Here is a 25951-nt window from a genome sequence, read left to right as displayed (position 1 = left end):
TTTTAATATATTTGCATATATTTTTAATCCTCTCTGCAGAATCCTTGCTCTCACAGAAGCCCAATTAATGCAACTTTTAGCCAGGCCTGTGAAATAACCAATGACTGTTATCCATATTTACAGTGGGGAATGGAGAGCTGTAACTGCTTGAACTCCCAGGAGTCTGGGATAAAGCTGCCAGCAGCATTCCAAGTGCCTCCATTGGAATATTTGCCACAGCTGCTAAACCTTACTGTGACCTCTTAGTAAGGAAAATTGCTTTTAGCTGTTAGAGCTGTTCAAATAAAATAGGTCATTAATCAGCTAAGCAGGTAAGAACAATGATGGACTCGATCCTTACTTTGTGCTCAGCAGTCATGGAGGGCAAACAGGAGCTTTTGGACCCAAATCTTGTGACTTTGGTCCTTCTGTGGTGGACCCCACCCAAAGTGAGGTGATGGAATCTCCTTCTGTGGGTGTAGTTGAGTCTTTTTAGGTGATAAGAGGCATGAGGCCTTGCAGACAAAGCGGGGAAGAATTTGAAGTTCCCCAGTCTGAGGCACAGGACCTGCCCAGGTGGGTTTCTTGAGATCAGAGCCCGTTGAGTTGGGTAAAAGGAACGTGCCCACAGATGTTAATTTTATATTCCCTTTGCACGATGAGTTGGGATCAGAGGCTTAATGAAATAGCAGTCCAGCTGTGCTCCTGCAGTGCAGGCCAGGCTGAGCCCCTTTATGACCTGAAGCAGGGCTTCCAAACCTTTTAATTAATGCTGCAGTGTCTCACTGCCCCCAGCACTGCTGTTTGGTTCCATTAAAAACTTCACAAACTGCTTAATTATGGGGTGCAACATCTGCAATGTGTGACAAGAAGGTAGAGAGCTGCAGAAATGCTCTTCAAGTGAGATGAGGAAGGCTTTAACAGATGATTCACTGGGGAATGATATCCCAGTGATGCAGTGAGAGGTTTGATTTCTCCTGTGGGAATAGTGTGATGTGAGTGCTGGGTCACAAACACACAGCTGACGTGGTTTGGTTACCTTTGTTTTACCAAGCCAGCTGCACTTCGTGTCTTTTCTGGGTTCTCTCAGGATTGAGTTGCTTCTGCAGCTCTGAAATAAATAGAGAAGGGGCCTGGAGCTGTTGTCAAAAAGGAGATTCAGCTAAGGAGCAGCAGGTGCAGGGCAGGAAAAGGCAGAGTGTAACTTTGGTGCTGCTCACCCCTTCCAACCCCATGACTGTCAAGATAACTTCAGAAACAAGAACCTCTGCTTGTTCTTGTTTTCTCCAAGAGTTCTGGAAAACCTGTCCTCAGTGCCCAGAAAAGTGTGAGAAAGGCTGCCTGGGCAGCATGTAATTTCCTGGTAGCCAGCACAATCCCTCCCTCTGTGTGCCCTGCCTTCTCTTCCCCTTGGAGAGAACATTGATTGGGAGTGACCCTGCAATGTGGCCCTACAGAGCAGCCTGAGCTTGTGAAACAGCAGCTGAGCTCTGGGCTGCCCAGGGCTGCCATCCCTGCCTGCCCTGGCTCCCTCTTAGCCCTGGCACAGCCTCCAGCCATCCCAGCCCTGCTGCTGCTGGCCTGAGCACCTCAGTCCTTCTGGGCAGGAATTCACTCTGGGCCAGCAGCTTTTCCACAGCTAAACCTTGTAGGCACAGTTTGAAAGCTTTGGTGCTCTCTGGTTAGTTAATTTGATTTCTCTTCATCTCTTCATAGCCATTTGCTTTTTCCCCAGTAAAATCAATGTAGTTGTGGGACATGAACCCAAGATTAAAAACTGCTCTGTTAAAGGCACAGCTTTAGTTTTATCTTTTTCCTTAGTGGTGCTGTGGACCTGGTTTGGTTTTTTTTTGGAAGACAGTCCTGTCAGTAACAATGGTGATATTTTAGCTTTTATGTGTTTCTTTATACCAGCATCCATAACCCTTGAGAAACGAGATGGAATCCTTTCCTCTGAATCTCACGAGCTGCACTTTTCTAGAACCTTCCCAAGTTCCTGGATAATAAAACACTGCATGAGAGCAGCTCTGAGGGAGTGTTGAGCTCTACCTCAGAATAACACAGATCAGAGGATTGAAGCTGATTTTGCTTTATTTTCTTGATTTTGCTTTATTTTCTTGATTTTGCTTTATTTTTGGCTGGGGCAGTGGCTGGGCCCTGTGTGAGCCCTGCCCAGGAGGAAGGGCCAGGCTGGCACATCTGCCCTTTGCCATGCCCCAGACAGGATCTGAAGGGCCAGGCTGGCACATCTGCCCTTTGCCATGCCCCAGACAGGATCTGAGGGGCCAGGCTGGCACATCTGCCCTTTGCCATGCCCCAGACAGGATCTGAAGGGCCAGGCTGGCACATCTGCCCTTTGCCATGCCCCAGACAGGATCTGAAGGATCAGCTGGCACATCTGCCCTTTGCCATGCCCCAGACAGGATCTGAGGGGCCAGGCTGGCACATCTGCCCTTTGCCATGCCCCAGACAGGATCTGAGGGGCCAGGCTGGCACATCTGCCCTTTGCCATGCCCCAGACAGGATCTGAAGGATCAGCTGGCGCATCTGCCCCTTTGCCATGCCCCAGACAGGATCTGAAGGATCAGCTGGCACATCTGCCCTTTGCCATGCCCCAGACAGGATCTGAAGGATCAGCTGGCGCATCTGCCCCTTTGCCATGCCCCAGACAGGATCTGAAGGATCAGCTGGCACATCTGCCCCTTTCCATGCCCCAGACAGGATCTGAAGGGCCAGGCTGGCACATCTGCCCTTTGCCATGCCCCAGACAGGATCTGAAGGATCAGCTGGCACATCTGCCCCTTTCCATGCCCCAGACAGGATCTGAAGGGCCAGGCTGGCACATCTGCCCTTTGCCATGCCCCAGACAGGATCTGAAGGATCAGCTGGCACATCTGCCCCCTGTCCATGCCCCAGACAGGATCTGAAGGGCCAGGCTGGCACATCTGCCCTTTGCCATGCCCCAGACAGGATCTGAAGGGCCAGGCTGGCACATCTGCCCTTTGCCATGCCCCAGACAGGATCTGAAGGGCCAGGCTGGCACATCTGCCCTTTGCCATGCCCCAGACAGGATCTGAAGGGCCAGGCTGGCACATCTGCCCTTTGCCATGCCCCAGACAGGATCTGAGGGGCCAGGCTGGCACATCTGCCCTTTGCCATGCCCCAGACAGGTTCAGGTTTCCCCTGGAAGGTTCCCCCACCTCACTGAGCCTTCCCAGGTCCCCCTGCCCTGTGCAGTTTTTGCTGTTCCCTTGCTCTGCTCTCCCTCTGCACAAGGGATTTTGGAGCCCCTTCTGAAGGACAAAGGGATTTTGTTCTCCACAATGGATTCTTTGTGGGAGATGGGTTGGGATTGTTCTGCTGCTCAGTGAATTAAAATCTTGGATATTTTAAAATCTTGGATATTCTGGAGGGGCTCAGTGTCACTCATGTGGGACATCATGAGGCTGCACATCAGACAGCAAAACCAAAGTGGAAATCCAACTTTTCCCTGTGTTTGTGGTGCCAAATGTGATTTGTTTTTCTCATTTCACTGTGGTTGAGGAAGAGAATTTGGTGACTTGGATGCAAGTGCCAGGGATCCCCTCAGGATCCTGCCCAGTGCCCTGAGCAGTGGCCCTGCTTTATTCCAGACCCATCCCAAAGGCAGCACCCACCCATCCATGTCTTCTCCCAACACCTGAAATCCATCTGCTTTTCTGGTCATATTTTCAAGCATTTCTATCTCTTGAGGGCCATTTTACCTTCCAGGTAGGGAATCTGGGGAGAAATAAAATGGGAATAGAAGAAACATTGCTGGAAAGTGCAATATCAGATTTCACAGCTCTTTTAGAGAGCTCATTTTCTTGAGGGTCTGAATTTTTCCACATGTAGCAAAGGAGGATAATGTGAGAAAAGGTGTTCAGAGCATGTTTATTTTAAACTGCAATAAAAGCCTGTAGTACTTCTAAAAACAGGCTCCAGTTGAAAGAAATGGAATATTTTTTTTACCTTTCTATTGCACCTTTTGCTTCAAACCCTTGTGAAGGAGAGTGTGCACAATTTATTAGATTTATTTTTAATGTGTGAACATCTCAGAATGAATATTTGAAGCATGGTGGCTGTAGCACATCCTCACAATTTATTAGATTTACTTTCAATGTGTGAACATCTCAGAATGAATATTTGAAGCATGGTTGCTGTAGCACATCCTGACTGTGTTCATACCCACAAGGGACACTGAACACCCAGAACTGAATTTGTGAATTTACAGCCATGGAATATCAGCCATTAGGGTGGGTTAAACCTGAGTACCCAGTAACAGAAACAATATCCCAAAAACCCCAAACCAACCAACCAGAGGGAGGGTAACAAAGATTTTCTCTTTAGGGGGAATTATTCAAATCTGAGCTTTCACAAATTGAATTTGTCTCTCTTTGCCATCACATGACAACACAGCTCTAAGGTAGGATTCAGTGCAGTGAAATACTGCCTTAGCCCCAGTTTTACAATTTCTTCTGTTGTGACCTTGTTGTGACTTTGATTTACTTTTGGAATAGATGGCAGGGCTTTGGCTTGGGTTATTTCAGCTGGTCTTTGATTAGTTTAGCTTTGCTAGATTTTATGTAACAAAATCATTTGAGACTCTCAGTCTTGCTGACCAAAAAAAGAACCACCTTTGGTCTGGGAAACAACATCTTCAACATGTTCCCCTAATTACATTTCACTCACAAAAAACTTTCTTGATAATGTTTTCACATTTCCAATAAAATCACATTATCACATGTGTCTTTTGCTGCCCAGTAAAGAGGAATGTCATGTTTGCTAAGCAAAAAGAACATGGAATGGACTGTTTTCTGCATGGAATGTAGAGGATGCTTCTCCCTTTGTCCTCCTTCCTCCCCTCCTGTGTTTGGGATGCCCAAACTGCTGCCCTTGGCTGAACTCAGGAGTTGGGCTCAGCCCAGAGCTTGGTTCTTCTCTGAGCAAAGACAAAATGATCGTTCTGCTCATTGTTAGTCCCTCTTAAGTGCCTTTGGGTGGTTGGTGCAGGATTTTCCTGGCAGAAAGCCTCAGAGGCTGTTCCTGGGGTGCACAAACCCATCCTCTGCAGAGAAATCCTTTCTGCCATTGGTGGTATCAGCTATTGCAGCCAGCCCTGGTGTTATCTGCCTGGACATCAGTGCAGTTTTACCATTGACTCCATCCAAATCGTGCCTGCCAGATAACTGAAATCCTATTGTAGCCACACTTTGCATGAGTAAACTGAAATCTTATTTTAGCCACACTTTGCACGAGGACAGGTACTCTAAGCAAAAAAAGCACCACTTTTTTCAGAGTTCTGTAAGAGTCACCTAAATGGGACATGATCTTAGTGAGAGCTGTGAATTCATGCAGTAATCTCATGGGCTAAAGTTAGACCCAAGCCTGAGTTCATTGTTGGGCGGGGAGTGAGCACGGCCTCACAGTCACAACTGTTGAGGTGTGAAAGCTGCACTTTGACAGAGGAAATATTAAGGAGCTCTGCCAGACCACAGCATTCCAATTTCTTCTTTGTGGCACATCTGCTGCCCTGTTCCTTCCCATGCCATCAATTCTTGCCTCCTTACCAAGGACACTCCCTCAGGTATTTTTAGGTACCAGGGAAATTACCAGGTACCTGAATTTTTCAGGGAAAATTTTCAACCATTGCTGAAGCGTTCAGCAAAGATTTTTTAAAATTGATCTTATGTATTTGTGGAATAGTTTGTGGAACTGAAGGGAGTTGATGTAGCCATGGTGTGCTGTTACAGTGGGAGGAGAGAGAATTCCACATGAGCAGTCAGTTTTTCACACTGCCTCTGAAGGAGCAAATAAGGTGCTGTTGGCTTGGGGGAGGCGAATTTGCCATTTCCTGCCTGTTCCACTGGAGTTTTTGGTACATAATGCAGCGTTTTCAAGACCTATTAAGTAGAAATGATCTCTAATTTTGATCAACAAGATATTTTTGGAAGGATCCTCAAGCGAGCCAGTGCTGCTGCTGCTGCACCAAATTGTGGCTCCTGTGTGAGGCTTTTGAAGGGAAGAGGAGGAAGGTGGGTGGAGGTGAGTGAATGCAGAGGTCACTGTTTAATGTCCCTGCCTGCAGTGAACGTGTCCCTGCTTGGCAGGCAGGGGCACTGGAGGAGCCAGCCCAGAGCAGTCACTTTAATCAGTGTATTTTGGTTTTGGCCATGGCTTTTCTGGCATCCACAGCTCTGCACAGTGGTAGCCAGAGCTTGTTCCAGGAGTAAGTGCTGTTCATATGTTTTGTAAACGGAGGAGAGGAGGCTTTTTGCCAATTTTTCTCCACATGTGTATGTGACTTTCTGGTTTCCTAAATTAGCTTTTTGTTATCATAGCAGAAAGTCAGTAAAATATGTGGCAGATAAAGGAATCAGTAAGTTGGCCGCTGCAAGAAATCTGTCAATTATAATAAAGAATATTTCCAAGATCTGATGTCTCACCAGCATGTTTTAATCAGGCTGTTGCCATTAATACTTAATTTTTTGTTATTCTGTAGTTTGCTGTTTTATTATGCTCTCCAGATAGGCCTGTTTAATGTACTCTAAAGGAAATACAGACTACTGGGACTCTGTTTATAGTGGTTGATCTACTGCTTCCCAGAATTAAGTCTTATTTAAGCTCATCTTAAATCATAACTTCTGTAGAAGCAGCCCTGAAATAAAGTAGTGGTGCAGAATGCTGGGTTTTGGGATAAAGGATTTTGTTTCTTTTCCTGAGTGGGGGTTGCAGAAGTGCTCAGCAATGATAGAAATAATATCATTTGTAATTCTGCTTGGAATGTCTCTCATGGTGACCCAAGATTTCCTCCTGAGAATGGATTCATTTGTTGTCTTTGGTCAAGCAAGTGAAGCAGATCTGCCTGGAGCTGCACGCTTTTCATCCTGCCTGCAGGCTGTTTCACCCAGATCTGATTTCAGGGAATTTCCCACTGCCAGGGCTGCCAGTCCTCTCCCACTGCACAGAGGGAGGAGCAGAAACACCCAGGGCAGGCAGCTGGCCACATCTGCACAGGGACTCAGTGCTGCATGGCCATTCTCAGCTGACACCTCGTTCTGATGGCTTCTGGAACTGAGGGATTGCTGCTGCCTTCCCTGCTTGGTATTTGATATCTCAAACCATGTGTTTGTTTTTATTTTGTGCATGAATTGGAATTTTTATGCCATTTATCCCAATTTATGTTGGCACAGACTGATTTCAGTGTTTGCCATAGTGGAATTAAACATTCCACATTGCCATAGTGGAATAAAACATTCAAGTTTAGAAATTTGTTTAGGAATTTGTTCCAATCTATTTGTTATTCAATCTCCTAATGATTTTTAGAACACAGTAATAAAAAATCAAATAGATTTTATTTTATAGTGTCTTTTTCACATCTCTTTTGCTTTTCTGAAGATCTTGGCTTTTCAGAATATGCCATAGTTTAGGAATTTGTTCCAATCTATTTGTTTTTCAATCTCCTAATGATTTTTAGAACATAGTGATAGAAAATCAAATAGATTTTATTTTAGAGTGTCTTTTTCACATCTGTATTGCTTTTGTGAAGATCTTGGCTTTTCAGAATATGCCATAGTTTAGGAATTTGTTCCAATCTATTTGTTTTTCAATCTCCTAATGATTTTTAGAACACAGTGATAGAAAATCAAATAAATTTTATTTTAGAGTGTCTTTTTCACATCTGTATTGCTTTTCTGAAGATCTTGGCTTTTCAGAATATGCCATTTGTACCAATCTATTTGTTTTTCAATCTCCTAATGATTTTTAGAACATAGTGATAGAAAATCAAATAGATTTTATTTTATAGTGTCTTTTTCACATCTGTATTGATTTTCTGAAGATCTTGGCTTTTCAGAATATGCCATTTGTTCCAATCTATTTGTTTTTCAATCTCCTAATGATTTTTAGAACACAGTGATAAAAAATCAAATAGATTTTATTTTATAGTATCTTTTTCACATCTGTATTGATTTTGTGAAGATCTTGGCTTTTCAGAATATGCCATAGTTTAGGAATTTGTTCCAATCTATTTGTTTTTCAATCTCCTAATGATTTTTAGAACACAGTGATAGAAAATCAAATAAATTTTATTTTAGAGTGTCTTTTTCACATCTGTATTGCTTTTCTGAAGATCTTGGCTTTTCAGAATATGCCATGAAAGTAAATCCTGATCTTGAATCAATAGGAAAAGCTGCCCTTGAAGGTCTTCAGGTACCACTCTTTCCTGGGAATTCGGCTTTAGGAACATGAGGCAACTCCTCTCACTAATGAGAGTTTGTCTGCAGGTATTGGAAAAGGTAATTAAAGGTGTGATGCCCATTAATTAAAGTCTGTTTAATGCTCTTGCCCATGATTTTTTTTAGTTAATAGAGTGGCCTGAGGTCGTAATAATTCAATCCAAGACCTTAAAGGTAAGGACCTTGATGACAAACACCACAACTGAAGAATTTTAAATTGTTTTTTTTTTCCTAAAAGTTAATAAACTCATCAGGAATTGACTCTTGTGGATAAATCCATCTGTCAGACACAGAACAAAAACCAGGCAATGTGGAGGGATAGAATGTAAGAAAATAATGATGCAGAAGGCAGTCTCACACCTGAAGGGTTTCAGCTGCACTAATCACCAAGATTAACAACAAACCTGCCCTGCATAGCCACAGCTGGGCCCAGTAAGAACACGAGTGCTACAGAAGAGTGGGTTTGGTAGCTGTGCTGTGAAGAGAGTTGAAAAGTTTGTTGTTTGTACTGTGAGGAAGAAGAACAAGTCAGTGCTGTGAAGAGCTGCCTATGAGAAATCACCGAGAAGGTTTGGGAACTTTTGCAATAAATGACAACTGGCCCAGGGCAGTGCTGGGATTTTCTTTTGAGGAGTTTTATTGTAACCTCAGGTTGGAAGAGGTGCAGCCTGAGGTCTGCAGCGTGTCAGTGTGAGCTGGCAGGACAAAGGCACGGGAGGGTGCTGGGCTGTAATGAACGCTGCCCCTTTGTGCTTTAACAGCAGGGAGGAGCTCGGGAGGGGGGATAGGGATAGGATACGGCAGCCCTGTGGCCCTGCAGCCCACACCGAGTCACAGGAAGGAAACTTGCTGCCAGAGCAGTGTATATTTTTTTTTCCCAGTCTTTGGTGACTCCTGGAGCTCTCAGACAGATGTCAGACCCCTCTGGTGTCTCTCTGTCAAGGCACACTTGTTAAAACACGGCTTTTGCTGTTGAGGACGCTCCGCTGGGGCCGCGGCTCCCGCTGGCCACAGAAAGGCAAACAGAGCTGGACATCCTCTGTTTACACAGGGCTGGGAGGCTGGGGAGAGCCCTGCTGGCCTGGCAGACACTGTGCTGAGTGCAAGCACTGGCAGGCAGGCTCCTAAGTGGTTAAAATAAAGCACATTCCTGCTGACTGCATGGGCTGGTGTCAAGCGAGAGCAGAGCTGCTCTATAGGCAGACACTACGTCACGGTGTTATCTTTGTTTAGCTTGTCTGTGCTTTATCATGTTGCCCAACAGTTTTAATAAAAAAAAAGAGAAGGAGGAGGAGGAGAAAGGAAAAAAAAAAAGACTAGTATGAATAGTTGTAAGTAGAAGTATCTGAAAGCAGCAGATCTGGAGTGCCTTCCACCAGCTGCTGGCTGAAACAAAGAGGAGCATTATGAGAGGCACAATCAATGTGTTTGCTATCTCTGCTCTCAGTTGCAGGGCAGACACAAGCCGTCACAGGAATGAATTTTGAAGCCTGGAGTTTGGAGTTGGGGAATTTATAAAACACAGTTGTTTTATCAGAGTGTTGCCTTGCCAGCTGTGTGATGGGAGTCTGGTTTCCATGGAGTGTGGTCAGCTGGGGGAGACAAATCTAGTCCCTAAAAAAGCATTTGGGGCCGTAGTCTCCTCTGTGGTTTCTCTCTCTCTGCTTTAAATTCACGTGTGGTAAGGAGGAAAGGAGTGGGGGAGGAATGTTATTTAAATGAAGAGCAGTTTTAGCCCTAATCAAATGTGCAGGCCCCATGAGAACTCAGGGTGCTGTGCAAAACCAGTGTAGGAATTTGCATTTTAGCCCTCTAAACAATGTAAAGAGATTGTTTCCTCAATTTTCCCTGTTATCTGGACTCTTTTTGGCATTGTTCTCCTGCCTGGGGTGGGCAGGAGGGGCTGTACAAACTGAACTGGCCTGTAAGAGACTCTCACTGCTCCCCCCCTAATCAAAGTTTGCTTAATTTGATTAATTTTGGCCCAGTGGTGCTGGTCAGATCCTGGTATGTTTAGCTGAAGTCTTGGTGTTCCCTGCATAATCAGGAAAATGCATTATCAAATTGGATAGGCTTTCTTTAGAAGCTCTTCTTTTCTTTGCTAAGCTTCTTTAAAATAGGTTTCTTCCAGCATTCAATAGCATTTTAACCAGATTTTATACTCTGAATGTCTGAGTATAAAATTATTATAATATATATATTATATATATTATATATATTATATATAAAATTATTATAGTCTGAATGTTAATATATAAATGCTGCTCTTATTATACATAGAAGAAATGAGTTTTTAAATTTTAAAAATAAAAAAGTCCCAATTTTGGTAATTGTATAGTATCAATGTCCTGTTTGGGGAAAAAGGGCAAGTTTCTGATTTACTGGATTGAAGAATGCCTAGAGATTTCTGGTGTTTTGTAAACACCCAAGTTAGCTTTCCATGGGTATTTAAACCGCCCAAGGCCCTTAGGAGTTGCTCAGGAGTCAGTGGGAGTGAGGTGCCCACATGGAATTTGTAATTGCTGTTGTGGAATTTTGTGTTGGAGTCCCCAGCAGTGATGGGAGATGCTGCAGGGAGAAGATTGATGGTGCATGGGTGGGAGGACACAACCTGCAGCCTCAGGTGCTGCAAGCTTTATCTTTTGCCATCGCTTTTAGGTTATTCCTTTGCAAAGACAGGAGTGAGGGAGATTCCTCCTGGAGAGGAACTGCTGTGATGTGGTTTGCTTTGAAAGTTTAGAACGTGAACACTCCGTAGGTGGGGGTTTCTATTGGCAAAATACAAAGGGAAGATGCACAAATGTACTGATCTGAAAACGATTCCCAATAGATTGTGTTGATAAAAGCTTTTTTTGTGGCACTGGGGTGGTTGTGGGTGCTTCTCAGTTAATGTTTGGTTGGAACAGGAGAGCTCTGGGTGTCTGTCCCAGAGCATTTGCAGCAGGGCACAGTTTTTGCTATTTAGAGCTGAGATGGAAAGTTCCTATTTCGATTTGGTGCCAGAGTCTTTAATAGAAATCATGGCTTGTGGTGTATTATAGGTCAGCGTATATTTGCTAGTTTATATTATGCTGACTAAATTGGCAGAATGCTTATTTTTACTGGTAAACATTCAGGAGGTTTTCTCCTCGCTCCTTCTTTTTCCAACAAAATGTTATTTGTCGTGTGTAGGAATTAAGGCAGCATTTTATAAATCATCTGCCTCAGCGATGATGTGAAAATGTGTGGTGGCACACAAAGATTTCCATTGTCAGGTACCACAGGGCTCTAGATGGACTTAACTTAGGCCTAATTTTAGGGCTGGAAATTATGGCTGTGTAAAAAACAAAATGCTTCTGGCAGTGTAGGAAAAATACAAATTCTAAACTCCAGCAAAAGCAACTATTTCAGGGATATTACCAGAATAGGTAACCCTGGTTAATTTAGCTCCTCTCCAAGCCCCTGATGGAGCCTCAAAAGCACTTTTTTTACATCTTTAAATCCCTATGAGGTCTAAATCCGACCAGAGGATGTGAGTTCCAGTAAATCCGTGGTGGTGAAGTGCAGCACTGTGGTCCAGGCTGTAGGAGCAGTGAGACATTTAATTGAAATGGGGAAAGCCTGGTCACGCTTTAACGCCTGCTGAGCACCGGTCTGTCCTGTGCTCTGCACAGCCAACTGTGGCATCGCTGGAATTATTACACAGCTCCCAAATGCTGGCAGTGGCTTTTCTGGAAAGTGTGAGATTTTATATAAAAACTTAGCATCTACTCAGTCTGCCCCAGTTGGAAATTCTGCCCCAGTTCTGTGATTCCTCTGCTGAAGAATTGTGCTCTTTTGTTCCTGGGTCCGAAGGTAGGTTTAAAGAATAGAGAAAGACATTTAGGGACATATTTAAAAGTTGAATCAGCAAGTTCCAGTTTCCCCCCTAATTTTTCCCTTGCATAGTTATATACCAGACAAGCTTGTTTTGGACAGCATTTTATAAAGGGAATCATCTGAGAATCCGAACGTTTATTCAGTTTTTGATCTGCAATATTTGGCATTAACGTGAACTGTAGCCCTGGAATTTATAACCACAACTGTAAGAAGAGGAACAAAGCTTTTATTTCTCTGTGAATAGTCATGGTTTGCAGAGTGAGGTAATCACAGCCCAGTGCTGGGATTGCAGCCTGCCAGGGGAGATCTGGGTGAAAAAGCTGAGAGGGGGATCTGGGTGAAAAAGTGGAGGGGGGAATCTGAGTGAAAAAGTGGAGGGGGAATCTGAGGGGAGATCTGAGTGGAAAAAGCTGAGGGGGGGGATCTGGGTGAAAAAGCTGAGAGGGGGATCTGGGTGAAAAAGCTGAGAGGGGGAACCTGGGTGAAAAAGCTGAGAGGGGGAACCTGGATGAAAAAGCTGAGAGGGGGATCTGGGTGAAAAAGCTGAGAGGGGGAACCTGAGTGAAAAAGCTGAGGAGGAACCTGAGTGAAAAAGCTGAGAAGGGGAACCTGAGTGAAAAAGCTGAGAGGGGGAACCTGAGTGAAAAAGCTGCTGCAAAAATAGGTTAGTTCAGCCTTTGGGATCATCCAGGGTGGGCTACCCCTGTCCTGGTGCCTTTTCTCACCGCTTGTTCCAGCATAAAGCGTGGTTTGGGATGCCTTGTCCATCCTACAACCGCATCCCACGTGTGCACTCTGGGGGGTGTTACTGGGGAGTTTCAGGGGGTGTTACTGTGGGATTCCAGGGGGTGTTACTGTGGGATTCCAGGGGGTTTTGCTGCGTGCTCCCCAGGGGGTGTTTGTCACTGTTGTCTCTGTGGGTGACCCCTGTCGTGTCTCCCCGGGCAGGTGAAGCGGCGCTGAGAGGGGAGCCCCGAATGCAGCCCCTGCAATCCCCCGCGCTCAGCAACCACCGCACGGGCCCGCCGCCCATCAGCCCCAGCAAGAGGAAGCTCAGCATGGACCAAGGGGACGAGGAGCTGGACTGTGAAAACGACCACGTCTCCAAAATGAGCCGCATGTTCAACCCGCATCTGTAAGTGCCTCGCGTCTGTCCCTGCACAGCACTGAGCGCTGCCTGCTAGAATCTGCTAAAATCGTGTCCTGGCTCCAACTTTGAGCTCGTTTTTTTTCCCTTTGTTCCAGTTTGTGTGGGAGATCTGCACAAGAGCCGCCGTGATTAGATGGGTTTTCATGTTTTCTTTTGTTTTTGTACAGCGTGAAGTAACAGGAATTAGCTCAGCCTAACTATTTATAGCAAGCCATACGTATTCACCTTGCGATTCCTGCAGTATTGTTCCCTCGTTCTTTGTAAGGCTCTCCTTTCACTTCCCCCCATTCTGAGGCTCTCTGGCTGGGGGTGGGGAGGCAGCAGCAGCAGGAGGAGGAACACAACACGAGTGCTTTGCATTTTTCCGAGGCCAGCAGCTCCGAGGCAGCTGCTTCCTGGGCTGCCTTGACAACTGGGCAAGCGGCAGTTGTTGCTACACATTCCTGCTCTGACAGTCAGGTGTGGAATGTGCCGGCCAGGTAAGGCGTTGATGAGCTGTGTTGGGCAATCAGCAGATGCCATTGCTGGGAATGCGAGCCTGGCTGGCACTGCTGCAGAATTCCTGTCATTCCTGCCTGGAGGAAGCATGGATGGAGCTCCTGTGGCTGCTGCCTCAGCTCCTGCAGCCCCGGCATTCCGCGCATTCCACAGTCATGGGATGTGGACTGAGGGATTTATCCTGCCATAAATCACCGCAGCCTTACTCACAGGCTGGGCCCGCAGTCTGCAGCCTTGGAATTTGTTACAAATCGGGAATCCAGCGCTGAAGTAATGCAAAACAATGAAAGCTGCCTTCTCATTTACAGCATACCTCCTCCTCTCCCCGAAAAATTAACTATTTATAGCCTTGCTCTGGGGCCAGGAGGGCTTGGAAAGAACCGTGTGCTGCATTTCTGGATGCATGACACAACTGAGGAGATTTATGGCATTTTTGAAATGTTATGTAACTTTATGGGGGAAAAGTGTGATTTTTTTTTTTAAAGGCTCATTTTCTACTGATGAAATAAAACACAGCTGGCAGTTACATACATTATAACACTTTATATAGCGGAGGCCATAAAAATAATGAAGTCTGAACCAACAGACTCATGTGCAACCAAGGCTCAAAACTAAAAGATGCAGGCAGTTATTTCATGTGATCCCTTAGCTATATGTCAGAGCTGTCTAATAGTTTCCAGTGTGGTACATTTTTATGGTTTTTTCAATAGAATCTTTCTGTGATTTTGTATATGAGACACTCATCTTTTCTTGTAATAAAAAGCACAGGTTTTCTGCCCAGGGTTCACGTGACTTAATCTGTTTCAATTAAACTATCTGCTGCAGATGAATTATAATCTAAAATAGCATGCATGAGGCCATCTCTTTTTCTACTTTATTTTGTAAGTTTGATCTGGCCATACAAAAGTATGCTTTCAATGGGATATTATGAAAACTCAAACATTTGTGATTCATCTAAAATAGCTGGATTTTTGTGTATTTCAGATATATCAGAAAAGTTCACAAACATTCTCTGAATTTTGTTCTCATTTCCCTGTCACTGCCTCAAATGGAGTTATTTTTTGACTGTTTTTCATATTTTCCATCTTTTTCTGATTCTCGTGTTCTGGTTTACCTGTAAAATTGGATTACTCAAGCCCTGTGGATCTGTCCAGAGAATTTTAGTTGGGAATGGGAAGTGTATTGTGGAAGCTTGGCTCGTTCACACCCAAGAAAACACAGTAGATTTGGGGAAGAATTATTTTCTGGAGCACAATAATGGCAGCCATTGGAGTGACTTGGAGGTTCTGGAAGTGTAAGGTTGACAATGTTCATTTTAGAAATCCAAATGTGTGAGAGATGTGGAGTGTAGAGATCAGGTGCCACGGTGTCTGTGGTGTCAGCAAAGATGTTTCTGTGACTGGGACTGTAAAGATTAGTTTGAGGCTGTGTGGTTTGAATTTTTCAGGGCCAAGTTCCTGAAAGCACAGGATGAAAGTGTTCCTGACACACAACCTGGGCACAGCTGACACAAGTCTTTATAACCTCCAGCAGCAGCTCTTGTTCAGGCATTTGGGTCTTTGTGATGGTGCTGGTAGAACTGGGAAGCAGTTGTGTATTCATTCTCTTAACACCAGCATCTTATGGCTGGAAATGTAATTAAATAGGCCAAGAATTGTGTGTTTGGTTCTTTAGAAACGGTGGAACCTTTTCCTTAGCAATTTGATCTTAACTCCGAGGTAGCAGCACCCCCACTGTGCTTCAGCAGGAATGAATCCATTGAAAGGCTTTGGATGTGTTGTTAGAAATGCAGTTACGTCAGCCTTTTGTTGGGAAATGGAGTGCTTGGAGACATTCCCTGCTCAGGTGTAATTCCCTGAAGGATCATCTGTGAGCTCTACTTGGGTCTGTTTACTTTTATGTTGGAAAAACACAACTATTGGAGTGCAGTCTCTGGAGCAGAGTGAATCAAATGCCCTGGCAAGCCTAGCAGGATCCTCAAACGTGTAATGGAATGAATGTGCAAAGAACACTTTATCAAATGTGCTTTTTCAAAGGAGAGAATTCTCAGTGCTAGGATAATAATAGACTTGAGAGCTTGTGGATTAATTTTTTAAAAAACCAGCATGTGACACTACCTCCCTTTCATGTACTTTTATAGCTTCTATGTTTTTGTGGTGATAGAAGTTGTGAACACCCATAAACTCCTTGGCTGGATAGAACAAGTACTTCCTAATTAAAATATAGTGATAGGTAATATAGAATTCTCTTATTTTTCTGGTGTGTCCCTCAGGTGTTTATCTTGAAATGCACTCACTGAAGTTAAGCCTTGCTAAAATAAAAGGTGCTTTTGGCTTTGTGCTGCTCTGTGGAGGAGAAGGGAGCTTGTTTTGAGGTTCGGCTTGAAACATGGCTTTGTTTTCCCGTGAATTCATTATAACCACCGTGGTTTACAGAGAGTGATTGGGAAATAGGACTACACGAGAATTCTGTGCGGTGCCGGGGCGGCTGCCTCCGTCCTGACCCGTCCGGGGAGCGCTTGGGGCAACGCGGCCTGGCCCGGAACCCTCCTGCCCGAGCTCCTGCCCTGGCTCCTCCTCGAGCTCCCTCCTGCCCTGGCTCCTCCTCGAGCTCCCTCCTGCCCTGGCTCCTCCTCGAGCTCCCTCCTGCCCTGGCTCCTCCTCGAGCTCCCTCCTGCCCTGGCTCCTCCTCGAGCTCCCTCCTGCCCTGGCTCCTTCTCGAGCTCCCTCCTGCCCGAGCTCCTGCCCTGGCTCCTCCTCGAGCTCCCTCCTGCCCGAGCTCCTGCCCTGGCTCCTCCTCGAGCTCCCTCCTGCCCTGGCTCCTTCTCGAGCTCCCTCCTGCCCGAGCTCCTGCCCTGGCTCCTTCTCGAGCTCCCTCCTGCCCTGGCTCCTTCTCGAGCTCCCTCCTGCCCTGGCTCCTTCTCGAGCTCCCTCCTGCCCTGGCTCCTGCCCTGGCTCCTTCTCGAGCTCCCTCCTGCCCTGGCTCCTTCTCGAGCTTCCTCCTGCCCGAGCTCCTGCCCTGGCTCCTTCTCGAGCTCCCTCCTGCCCTGGCTCCTGCCCTGGCTCCTGCCCTGGCTCCTCCTCGAGCTCCCTCCTGCCCTGGCTCCTGCCCTGGCTCCTGCCCTGGCTCCTCCTCGAGCTCCCTCCTGCCCGAGCTCCTGCCCTGGCTCCTTCTCGAGCTCCCTCCTGCCCGAGCTCCTCCCTGGCTCCTTCTCGAGCTCCCTCCTGCCCTGGCTCCTTCTCGAGCTCCCTCCTGCCCTGGCTCCTTCTCGAGCTCCCTCCTGCCCTGGCTCCTTCTCGAGCTCCCTCCTGCCCTGGCTCCTGCCCTGGCTCCTTCTCGAGCTCCCTCCTGCCCTGGCTCCTTCTCGAGCTCCCTCCTGCCCTGGCTCCTGCCCTGGCTCCTGCCCTGGCTCCTCCTCGAGCTCCCTCCTGCCCTGGCTCCTGCCCTGGCTCCTCCTCGAGCTCCCTCCTGCCCGAGCTCCTGCCCTGGCTCCTTCTCGAGCTCCCTCCTGCCCGAGCTCCTGCCCTGGCTCCTTCTCGAGCTCCCTCCTGCCCTGGCTCCTCCTCGAGCTCCCTCCTGCCCTGGCTCCTGCCCTCTCTCCCTCCTTCCCGGGCCCCCATCTTCCCTAGCTCCCTCCCTTTCTCCTTCCATGTTTCTCTCCTGCTTCCCTTCCCTGTCTCACTCCTGCTCTCCTCCCTCCTCTTCTCCTTCCCGGTCTAACTCTTGCTCTCCTCCTTCCCCTTCTCCTTCCCTTTTCCTCCTGCTCTCGTCCCTTCTTCCCTGTCTCACTTTGCTCTCCTCCTTCCCCTTCTTCTTCCCTGTCTCACTTTGCTCTCCTCCTTCCCAGTCTAACTCTTGCTCTCCTCCCTTTCCTTCTCCTTCCCTTTTCCTCCTGCTCTCCTCCTTCCCCGTCTCCTCCCTCCCTTTCCTTCTCCTGCCTTGTCTCACTCCTGCTCTCCTCCTTCTCCTTCCCGGTCTAACTCCCGCTCTCCTCCCTCCCGCTCTCCCGCTCCCTCTCTCCCTTTTCTTCCCTCCTTCCTCTCTCCCCCTTCCCTCCCTGGTCCCTCCCCGGTGTCTCTCCTCCCCCTGCCCGTCCCTCCCGTTCCGCAGTCCCGGCACACAAAGGCCGCCTTGTCCCGGCCGCCCCGCCGCCCTAAGAGTCCCCAGCGCGGCCGGCGGGCACGGCGCTGCCCCTTCCAAAGAAATGGCCTTTGCAATTCAGCCCGGACCATTATTTTTGTTCCTTGTGCCGAGTACGTCAGCCTGGAAGCTGGCCTTTTGGGGTTTGGGAATTTTCCCCTCGTTCCAGTTTGGTTTGGTGGTATTAGGATTGTGATGGCAATTTATTTGTGTAGAAAAATCTTCCTACAGCTAAATGTTCGCAGCTGTGAAGTCGAGGGAATAATTGTCTCTTGGTTTGTGTGATAAATAATTTGGCTTTTTCTTGTAATAAAAGGTCGACTCATGAATAAGTTACTTTAGTGTGTATCATGTAAAATGATGTGTAGTTTCCAACTCTTCAAATTCTGGGCTGTCTTCAGTTTTGTTACACTGAAGAATGATGGTAAGCCCACCCAAAACACTCCTGAAGTTTTTTTACCATGAATATCCAATGACATTTGCTTACTTTAATGACACTGTGATAGAAATTAGTGGAGCATCCTTTAAAAAAAAAAAAGTGTACTAAAAGTTACCTTTATTTGAAGACGGTGGAATAATTCAGGCTAGAACAGACTATTTCATCCAACCTCCTGCTCAGAGCACGCTCAGCTGCATCTTCAGCAATTTTAGAGTTGCTCAAAGGGAGAAATTTTGAGTAAGATGTGAAATATTGAGTAAATAAAGTTCCTCATCAGAGGATTCTTGTCACCTTCCTCCTTAGCTTGGCTGAGAGCACAGGGTGGAAATGTTCTGCAGAAAATCCCTGTTGTGGAGGAACGTAGCTCCAGCAGGGCTTGAAAAGATGCAGAGCTGGCTCTGAGGTAGCGTGGGAGTTGTCAGAGAAGCTCTTTGCTGCTCTTTGGGTTCCAAACTTCATGTGGTATTGAGAAATATGTTCCCACTGTCATTTTATTGTGACAAATTGGATTGGGAAAAAACCCCAGCACACACTTGAGAACACCCAAAGTGTCTCTCATGTGCTGAGTGAAGCATCCTCACCCTGTCCTCGGCACAAATGTGCCCCTGAAGGATTTTGGGGTTCACCTGGGGCTCTCTGAGCAGTCCTGCTGGAGCTGCACTCCTCAGTGGAACTGAGCCCATGTGGCTCTTGTTGATTGAGTGGCAAGGATCACAGAGCAGCTTTCAAACTGCTTTTCCTAATTTTTTTTTCCCTGTCCGTATCTGCCTTGCTTGAATGATGGAGTGAATCAGACATTTTCTTATTTATTAATGGAGATCACACGCTGCACAAAATTAAATTGTTTTCAAGAAACATATGTTAAATGGAACCTTCAGAGACAGACTTGAAAGAGCCACCATATCTGAGTTAATATTTAACCCAGAGTTGTGCAGTTCTTAGCCACAGGGGAATTTCAGACAGCACTCCAGTCCCTTTCAGTTGAAGCACATGTGAAAGGTTTGTTAGGAACAGCTTCAGGGCTAAAAGCAATTTGATTGATAGCTTATCAGTACTTCACAAAAAGACCTATCTGTCAAAATTTGGGTAGATGTTGAGGTACTTGAAAAACCAGGCAGTGTTAGCTCAGGTGTCTCCTCCACTTGCAGACAGAAGGGTTTGTTAGCCAGCTCCAGATTTCTGCTTTGATATCATGTTTTCCACTTTCATTTTCCATCTTTTGTGGAGGAGCATGACCCTCCCCTGGTGTGGCAAGGCTCCAAGCTGCCTCTCAGGGCAGAGCTGTGTGGTGTTGCACAGAGGGGTTTGATCACCCACTTTGGGAAGGCATCTGGGGCCCTGTGCACTCAGGGGTGCAATGGGAGCCACAGAATCACAGAATATTCTGAGCTGGAAAGGACCCACAAGGATCATGGAATCCAGCTCTTAAATGAATGGGGAATCCCTGGAGCCCTGGTGTTGGATTTTTACCCCAGGGTAAAAGCAAAATTTTACATTGTGTGAATGAACCTGTGTCTACATGGGGTGAAATTCAGCACCAATCCAAAATCCTGAGATCTTAGAAAGAAGCAAGCAAAGAGCCAGTAACCTTTGCAAACATACTCTGGATGTATATCCAATCCCATGGAAACAAAGGTTGAATCTCACTTCTTTCTATTTAACCATTTTCCCAGATGTTTCCTGCAGTTTGACAGATGTGCCTTTTACTAGAAAGTTGTGCTCTTGAGAATGAGAGTGTTATGGACACAGTTGCTATAGACAATGACTGTGTGAGGGTAAGGTTTGGAATAAAACCTTACATTAATTTCTACTTGAATCAGTAGTTCTGTTCCCCAGGCTGGCAGTGCTGATGCTGTGGGATAGCAGGTACAGCCTGGAAGGTTTAACCCCTTCCTGCAGCATTGCCAGGTGCTGGAATTCCCCAAGAGTGAGCTGGGGGAGGACACTGAAGGGAATCCTTGAGCTACAGGCCTGGGGGGCATGCAGGGCTGGGGCTGGGTTGGTTTGGGGTTTGTCCTCAAAGCTAGAAGGGAATAAAAGGACTTTGCTGCCATTGGGGTCTGGAGATGCCAGTGCTGGGGTGGCTTTCCCAGTGGGAATTCTGCAGAGATGGATCCCATGTGGGGGATCCTGGTGTGGATGAGTCCCCAGCTGGATTGATCCCATGTGGGTGGGTTACAGAACCACAGAACGTTCTGAGCTCTAAAGGACCCCCAGGGATCATCAAGTCCAGCTCTTCAGTGAGTGCATGGCCCAGATGGGCATTGAACCCAGAGCTGTGCTGGTGTCAGGTGTGCATGGATCCCATGGAGATGGATCCCAGGGAGTGGACATGACTGACATGAGTGATGTTCTGCTGCCAGATGATGCCCAAAGAAACCTTGGGCACATTTTTAATCATGATTCACAAACCAATTCCTTCAAAAGGGAGTAAGCAAAGTCCCCAAACATTTTTGCTTGTGGTTTGCTTTTCTTATTAAGTCTCCTCTTAACCAGAAGCTGCTGTGGGAGGAGACTGTTGGCTGCACATTGTGGGGTGCCTGAGTTGTAGAAATGCCCTCCAAACACTCATCTCTTGCTGCTGGGGTCCATTTGGTTACAGCTTTCCAAGGAAATATTTTACTATATTGGTCTGAATAGTTGTGTAATATACAATGAAGCTGTTACTGGTTTTATAGTGCTTCTAGAGTTTTTGGTAATTCAGATTTTATTAGCAATTACAAACAGTTTCAATAAACTTTTAATGAAATGTTTATTCCTTCTTTAAAACAGCCTGTGAAAAAGTCTAATTTCTTGAAACCAGTTGTTTAAACACTGCTCTTGGTCTGAAGGCCTAAAGACCCTGGGGGTTGTTTTTTGAGAATTTTTGACATGTCTGGAAGTGAATTATTGTAGTTTCTGCTTCACCTCAGCTAATATTATAGTGTGTATCTGATGGATAGAGGCCATAATTTGTAAGTTTTAAGGATTTCCCTCTGTCCTTAGAGCCAGTGAAGCTGGAAGGGAAGGCTGTGCAGTCCCATTTCCTCCTGATGATTTGGCACAGTTAATTCCAGCACTGTGTCCTTATTTGTGACCTGCTTTGTGTTCTTAAAGCTCTTACCAAATACAGTGGCCATGCTCATGCTGTTGATATCTTTCATTTCCCCTATCATCTCTTTGGAGAAAATTATTAACCTGCTCTTCTGCTGTAAAATTCAACCTGCTGCAGGCTTTTAGCTGGTGGAACCGGGGGAAATCCCACAGACTTGTGAGAATTTGGGGTTCTTGGATTAATTCAGGCTGGTACCGACTTTTACTAAAACAGTTCCATGACAGGCATTGAGTGATGATCAAAAGTACTTTTTCCAAATAAAAAAAAGTAAAAAGTATTGCAAGGAACAACCCAGTGAATCCTCTAAGAGAACATAACTGGCATTTTGTATTTCCTTTAGCACTCCTGGCAGGTTTCAGCACTGAGCTGGAGCAGCAGCAGCTTTGCCCAGAGCCTGCAGCCCAGCCTGGGTGCCCGTGGCTGATGCTGGTGCCCTGGGCCATGACCCCTGCATCACTGGATGTGCAGCCTTCCCCCTGACCTGGCCCAGGGTGTTCTCTGGGTCACCATAAATCGTTTTGATGGTATTTTCCAGTGACTGGCTATAGAGGGCTCGTTGCATGTGCCAAGTTTGACTTCAGAAGGCATTCAAAAGCTGCACATGACCCCTCTGATGGATGGGTGGAGTGTGCCAGAGGTGTTTGGGTGGGCACTGCAGTGGGTACAAATGAATCCCTTCACAGCCTCTGACCTTGCAGATGTTTCCATTAAAGCCTCCCTGCTCTTTCCCTACACTCAGCTGTTCCTTCCTGCTTGTTTGAGATGTGGAGTGTCTCTTGTACATCACGTTTTATCCTCTGCTCTCCTGGAAGTTCTCCCCTCCAAGCATCCAAAGTGCCTTGAACACTTGAAGCAGCTCAGAGTTCTGCAAGGATAGTTTTCCTTTCCCTTCCAGCAGTGATTTGCTGTTCTAGATCCCATCCTGTTCATCCCAGCACCTCCAGCATCTGCCTTTCTCCACTCCCTCTGCTTCACCAGCTTTGCTTGACTGCCTCAGGTGCCCCAGAACACCCAGGCACTGTGGTGGCTTCTGCAGTCTCAGGATCTTTTGGTGGTTGCTGTGACCCTGAGAGATGTTAAAATTCTCTTTTCCCAGCCTGAGCTCCTGAAGAATGAGTTGGAGCTCTTCATTTCCTGGTCTCAAGGTTGTTTATTGTTTCTTATCTATAAAATATTTTCTCCTGCCCTGCTGAGGTCCATCCAGCAGGACAGTTCCAGGCACTCTGCCTGCCCCCAGGGTGCTGTTGTGTCTTTATACTAAAAACTACACATACAATGTTTACAGTTACTTCCCAATACCCATCACCCATGTTAGACACTGAGCTTCTACTCTAAACCAGTCCCAAAGTGCCACCATCACAGCAGAAGATGGAGGCCAAGAAGAAGAAGGAGAAAGGCTGGACACACCCAGTTCCCTCCATCTTGCCCCCTGAACCCCCATACCAAAACCCCAAAATCTACTTTTCCACCCTGTGATAACTTCACTGTTATTCTACCTAAACTGTTGTGATCTTCATCTAAGGTTGGTGATTTGCTCCATGGGTCACAATCAAACCCCCAGGTGCTTTGGGCTCTGTGCCAGGGTCTCTGAGCCCCCTGGCAGGGTCCTGGCCATCCTGGACAGCCAGAGGGATGTGCTGGGGTCCCACACTGCAGGATTCACCTTGGAGCTAAAGGGAAACTTGACTCTGGGCTGGGCTGGCAGCTGCAGGATGGAGTTCCTGGCACACTTTGATGGGTCTGAGTTTTGCTGAAACTTCCATCCAAACAAATGCTCTCCAAAGTGCAGCAGCAGCATCTCCCAAGGACAGAGCACATCCTCTGCAGGGCCTTTCTCAGCTTCACAAACACTCCTGTCTCCTGTCACCTGAAAGAATTCTTCCATGCAGCATTTTTCTAGTGTGCACTGCAGGACTTTCCAGAGGCAGCTGGAGCTGCTGTTGTTCTTTGAAGAGAGAATTGTGGAGGGGTGGCTCAATCACATAAATCCCAAAGAGTTGGTTGCTTGTCCTGTCTCCTTTCCAAGAACTGCTCTGCTCCTGGGCAGGAGCTGGGAGAAGGAAGACAGAGATGCCCTGGTGCAGGTTAGAGGATCAAAAAGTTTCTCCTCTTGGACTCATGGGATTGGTGGGAGGCTGAAACTTTTTGACTTTTTGTCCTCAATCCTTGAAAAGTAAATTGGGATCTGATGGGAGCACAGCTGCTGGTTCCCACCTAGTAAGAATTAAACAAAACTTTGAAGATGTGGAAAAGGGTTGTGTTTATTGTCCAAAAATCACTGTGCATTTTAGGAAACCATTGCTGCAATATTCACTTATACCTAGACACTTTTTGTGGAAACACTGAAATCTGGAGCTTTCTCTTGTTTCTTGGAAAGCTTCACTTTTTGAACTATTCATGATTTTTAAAATTTTCTTTACAGGCTAAATTTTGTTAAAGCTACCTCAGTAGAATTAATGGCATTGGTTACCATTTCAGAAGTTTCCTGGGTATTTATTATAAGTTACATTTTTGTTGTTTGTGTCTCAGGAATGGCCTCACATAAATGCTCTTCAAAAAATGCTGGAAATTTAGAATGAGCCATCAAGTGTGCCAGGCAAAAAAGAACCTAAACACAGGAGTTGGAGTAGGTTTGGAGTTGGAATACATTTGGAGCTGTGCAAGGCAGCAGCAGTGCAGAACAGAGAGATGAGTGAGTCATTTTTTCCTCTTTTTTAAAAAAAGTTGCATTGCAGGTAAGCTGCAGTCTGTACCCCTTGCAGTGAGGTCACTTTGTCATTGTTTCTGCTTTGTATTTGTACTCATGTTCCAGCAGTGACAGAACTTTTCATTGACTAAATCCCTGAGTTTTGCTGTTATAAAGCAGCCAGTGCTGTCCTCTAAAACAATGCTGTGAGTGCTGGAGCAAAGGAGCCATCAAAACAGAATCCTATGAGAAAAACGAGTGGGATCTGAGATTAATTGATTTGAATTGGTGTTAATTGATTTTACTGTCCATTAGATTTGGATTTCAGTTCTGTGGCTTTGGCTTTGGACTGAGCTCTTATGTCATGCAGTTCTCTTGCATTCCTTCATACTTGTGAGTAGGAAGGCTTCAGGAAGGGAAATTCATCTGAATATTTGTGCTTGGTGCAGGCTGCAATGACACTACTTGGTGCATTTCACAGCTTATTACTGATTTATTTTTTCTACTGTGAAATCTGTTCTCCTGGCTGATTCCATTTGCAAGTAACTGCTCCAAGGTTTATCTCTGAAAATCCTGTTTTGGTGAGGATAAATATAGAAAGTCTGACTTGTGTTTGTTTATATGAGATGATCCCATTTCTTTTTAGTGGCCAATGGTTTAGACTTGAAAGGTCTTTCCTTTGAGGGAAGGTGTTCATTATGTTTCTGAGGAAACCATACCTGCTTCTGAGGCAGGAGTGATTCCTGCAAAAAACAAGGATCTCTGCAAGTTTTGGGATGGAGTACTGAGCCAAAAAAGAAAAAGGCACCTCAGAGGAACTGGGAAGCACATAGCTGGTAAAGTGGGATGGAATGGGGCTGTACATTTAGATGACTCTAAATTCAAGAGGGCATTGGGCTGCTTGGAGTATTTTTTCATGTTCTGAATACTTCAGATAATTGGCTGAGACGCAGAACAAATTGCTGCTGCTTTCAGGTTTTATTGGAGGTTTTGTTTCTTTTTTTTAGTGAATTTGTATTGCTTAATTCTGAGTAAGGAACTCTTAGGATTTTTCTCTCTGGATGTATATAATCCCATTTTGAAATACCACTTTAAATTCTAGTTTTCCCACCTCCCAGTAACAGAATTAAAGTGTGTCAGTGGATACTTTGCAGGAAATGATGCTACATCACGTGGAGCAGATATTCTGTACCAGTGGGTTACAAATCCCTAGGCAGCCTTTACAAAAGCAGCTGCCCTCTTTCAGACCTCAAATAAAAGCAGTAGAAGATGTTGGAAAACAAATACCATAAAGATGCTGAAAATGTTCAAATCCTATCAGCATGAGGCTGCAGAAATACAAGTTTGCCCTCCAGCAGGGCACTGTGTGTGTGTGAAGCAAAGGGGGTGCTTGTTCTTTGTGCGAGTGAAACTCTGCAGCTCCCATTTCAAGCCAGCGCTGCGGCTCTGCCAAAGGGAGTGAGGAGCGTCTGGGATTCCTTGCCTTGGAGGTACAGTAATGCTTTTGGCAGCATTCCTGAGGGCTCTGCAGCCTGGAAGTGAGTGCAGGCAGCTCTGGCCCCTTCGTGGGCCTCTTTTTTCCCTTTTCCTGCAGCAGCTGGCAGGGGCCGCCTGTTGCTGGGGGCCGGCTGTGAATTCCCCCCTGGCGGTGCCAGCCAGCAGAACAGCCTCGGCTGAGGGCTCTGCTGCACAAAACCCTGGGAACAGAGGGGGATTTACCCACCTTGGAGCACAAAACCCTGGGAACAGGGGGGTTTTCCCACCTAGGAGCTGCTCACTGCCATGGCTGTGCCTTTGGGGACAGCCACCCCAGCACGTGATGCTTGGTAAGTGCTCTGATTCACTGGGATCA

General features: G+C 46.3%; 1 protein-coding gene across 2 annotated transcripts in view; it reads left to right on the top strand.

Moving 5' to 3' along the window:
- VGLL4 (vestigial like family member 4) overlaps positions 1-25951 on the top strand; it is a 96551-nt gene that overhangs the window by 56778 nt on the left and 13822 nt on the right. For both annotated transcript variants that reach the window (XM_066557856.1, XM_066557855.1), the window contains one exon: positions 13041-13227. In XM_066557856.1, coding sequence (XP_066413953.1) covers positions 13041-13227 — 187 coding nt within the window. The remainder of the gene's footprint in view (positions 1-13040; positions 13228-25951) is intronic.

Source organism: Molothrus aeneus, chromosome 12, assembly GCF_037042795.1.
Source record: "Molothrus aeneus isolate 106 chromosome 12, BPBGC_Maene_1.0, whole genome shotgun sequence".
NCBI lineage: Eukaryota > Metazoa > Chordata > Aves > Passeriformes > Icteridae > Molothrus > Molothrus aeneus.
Note: the sequence above shows the minus strand (reverse complement) of the source record. Positions and strands in the feature narration are given on the sequence as shown.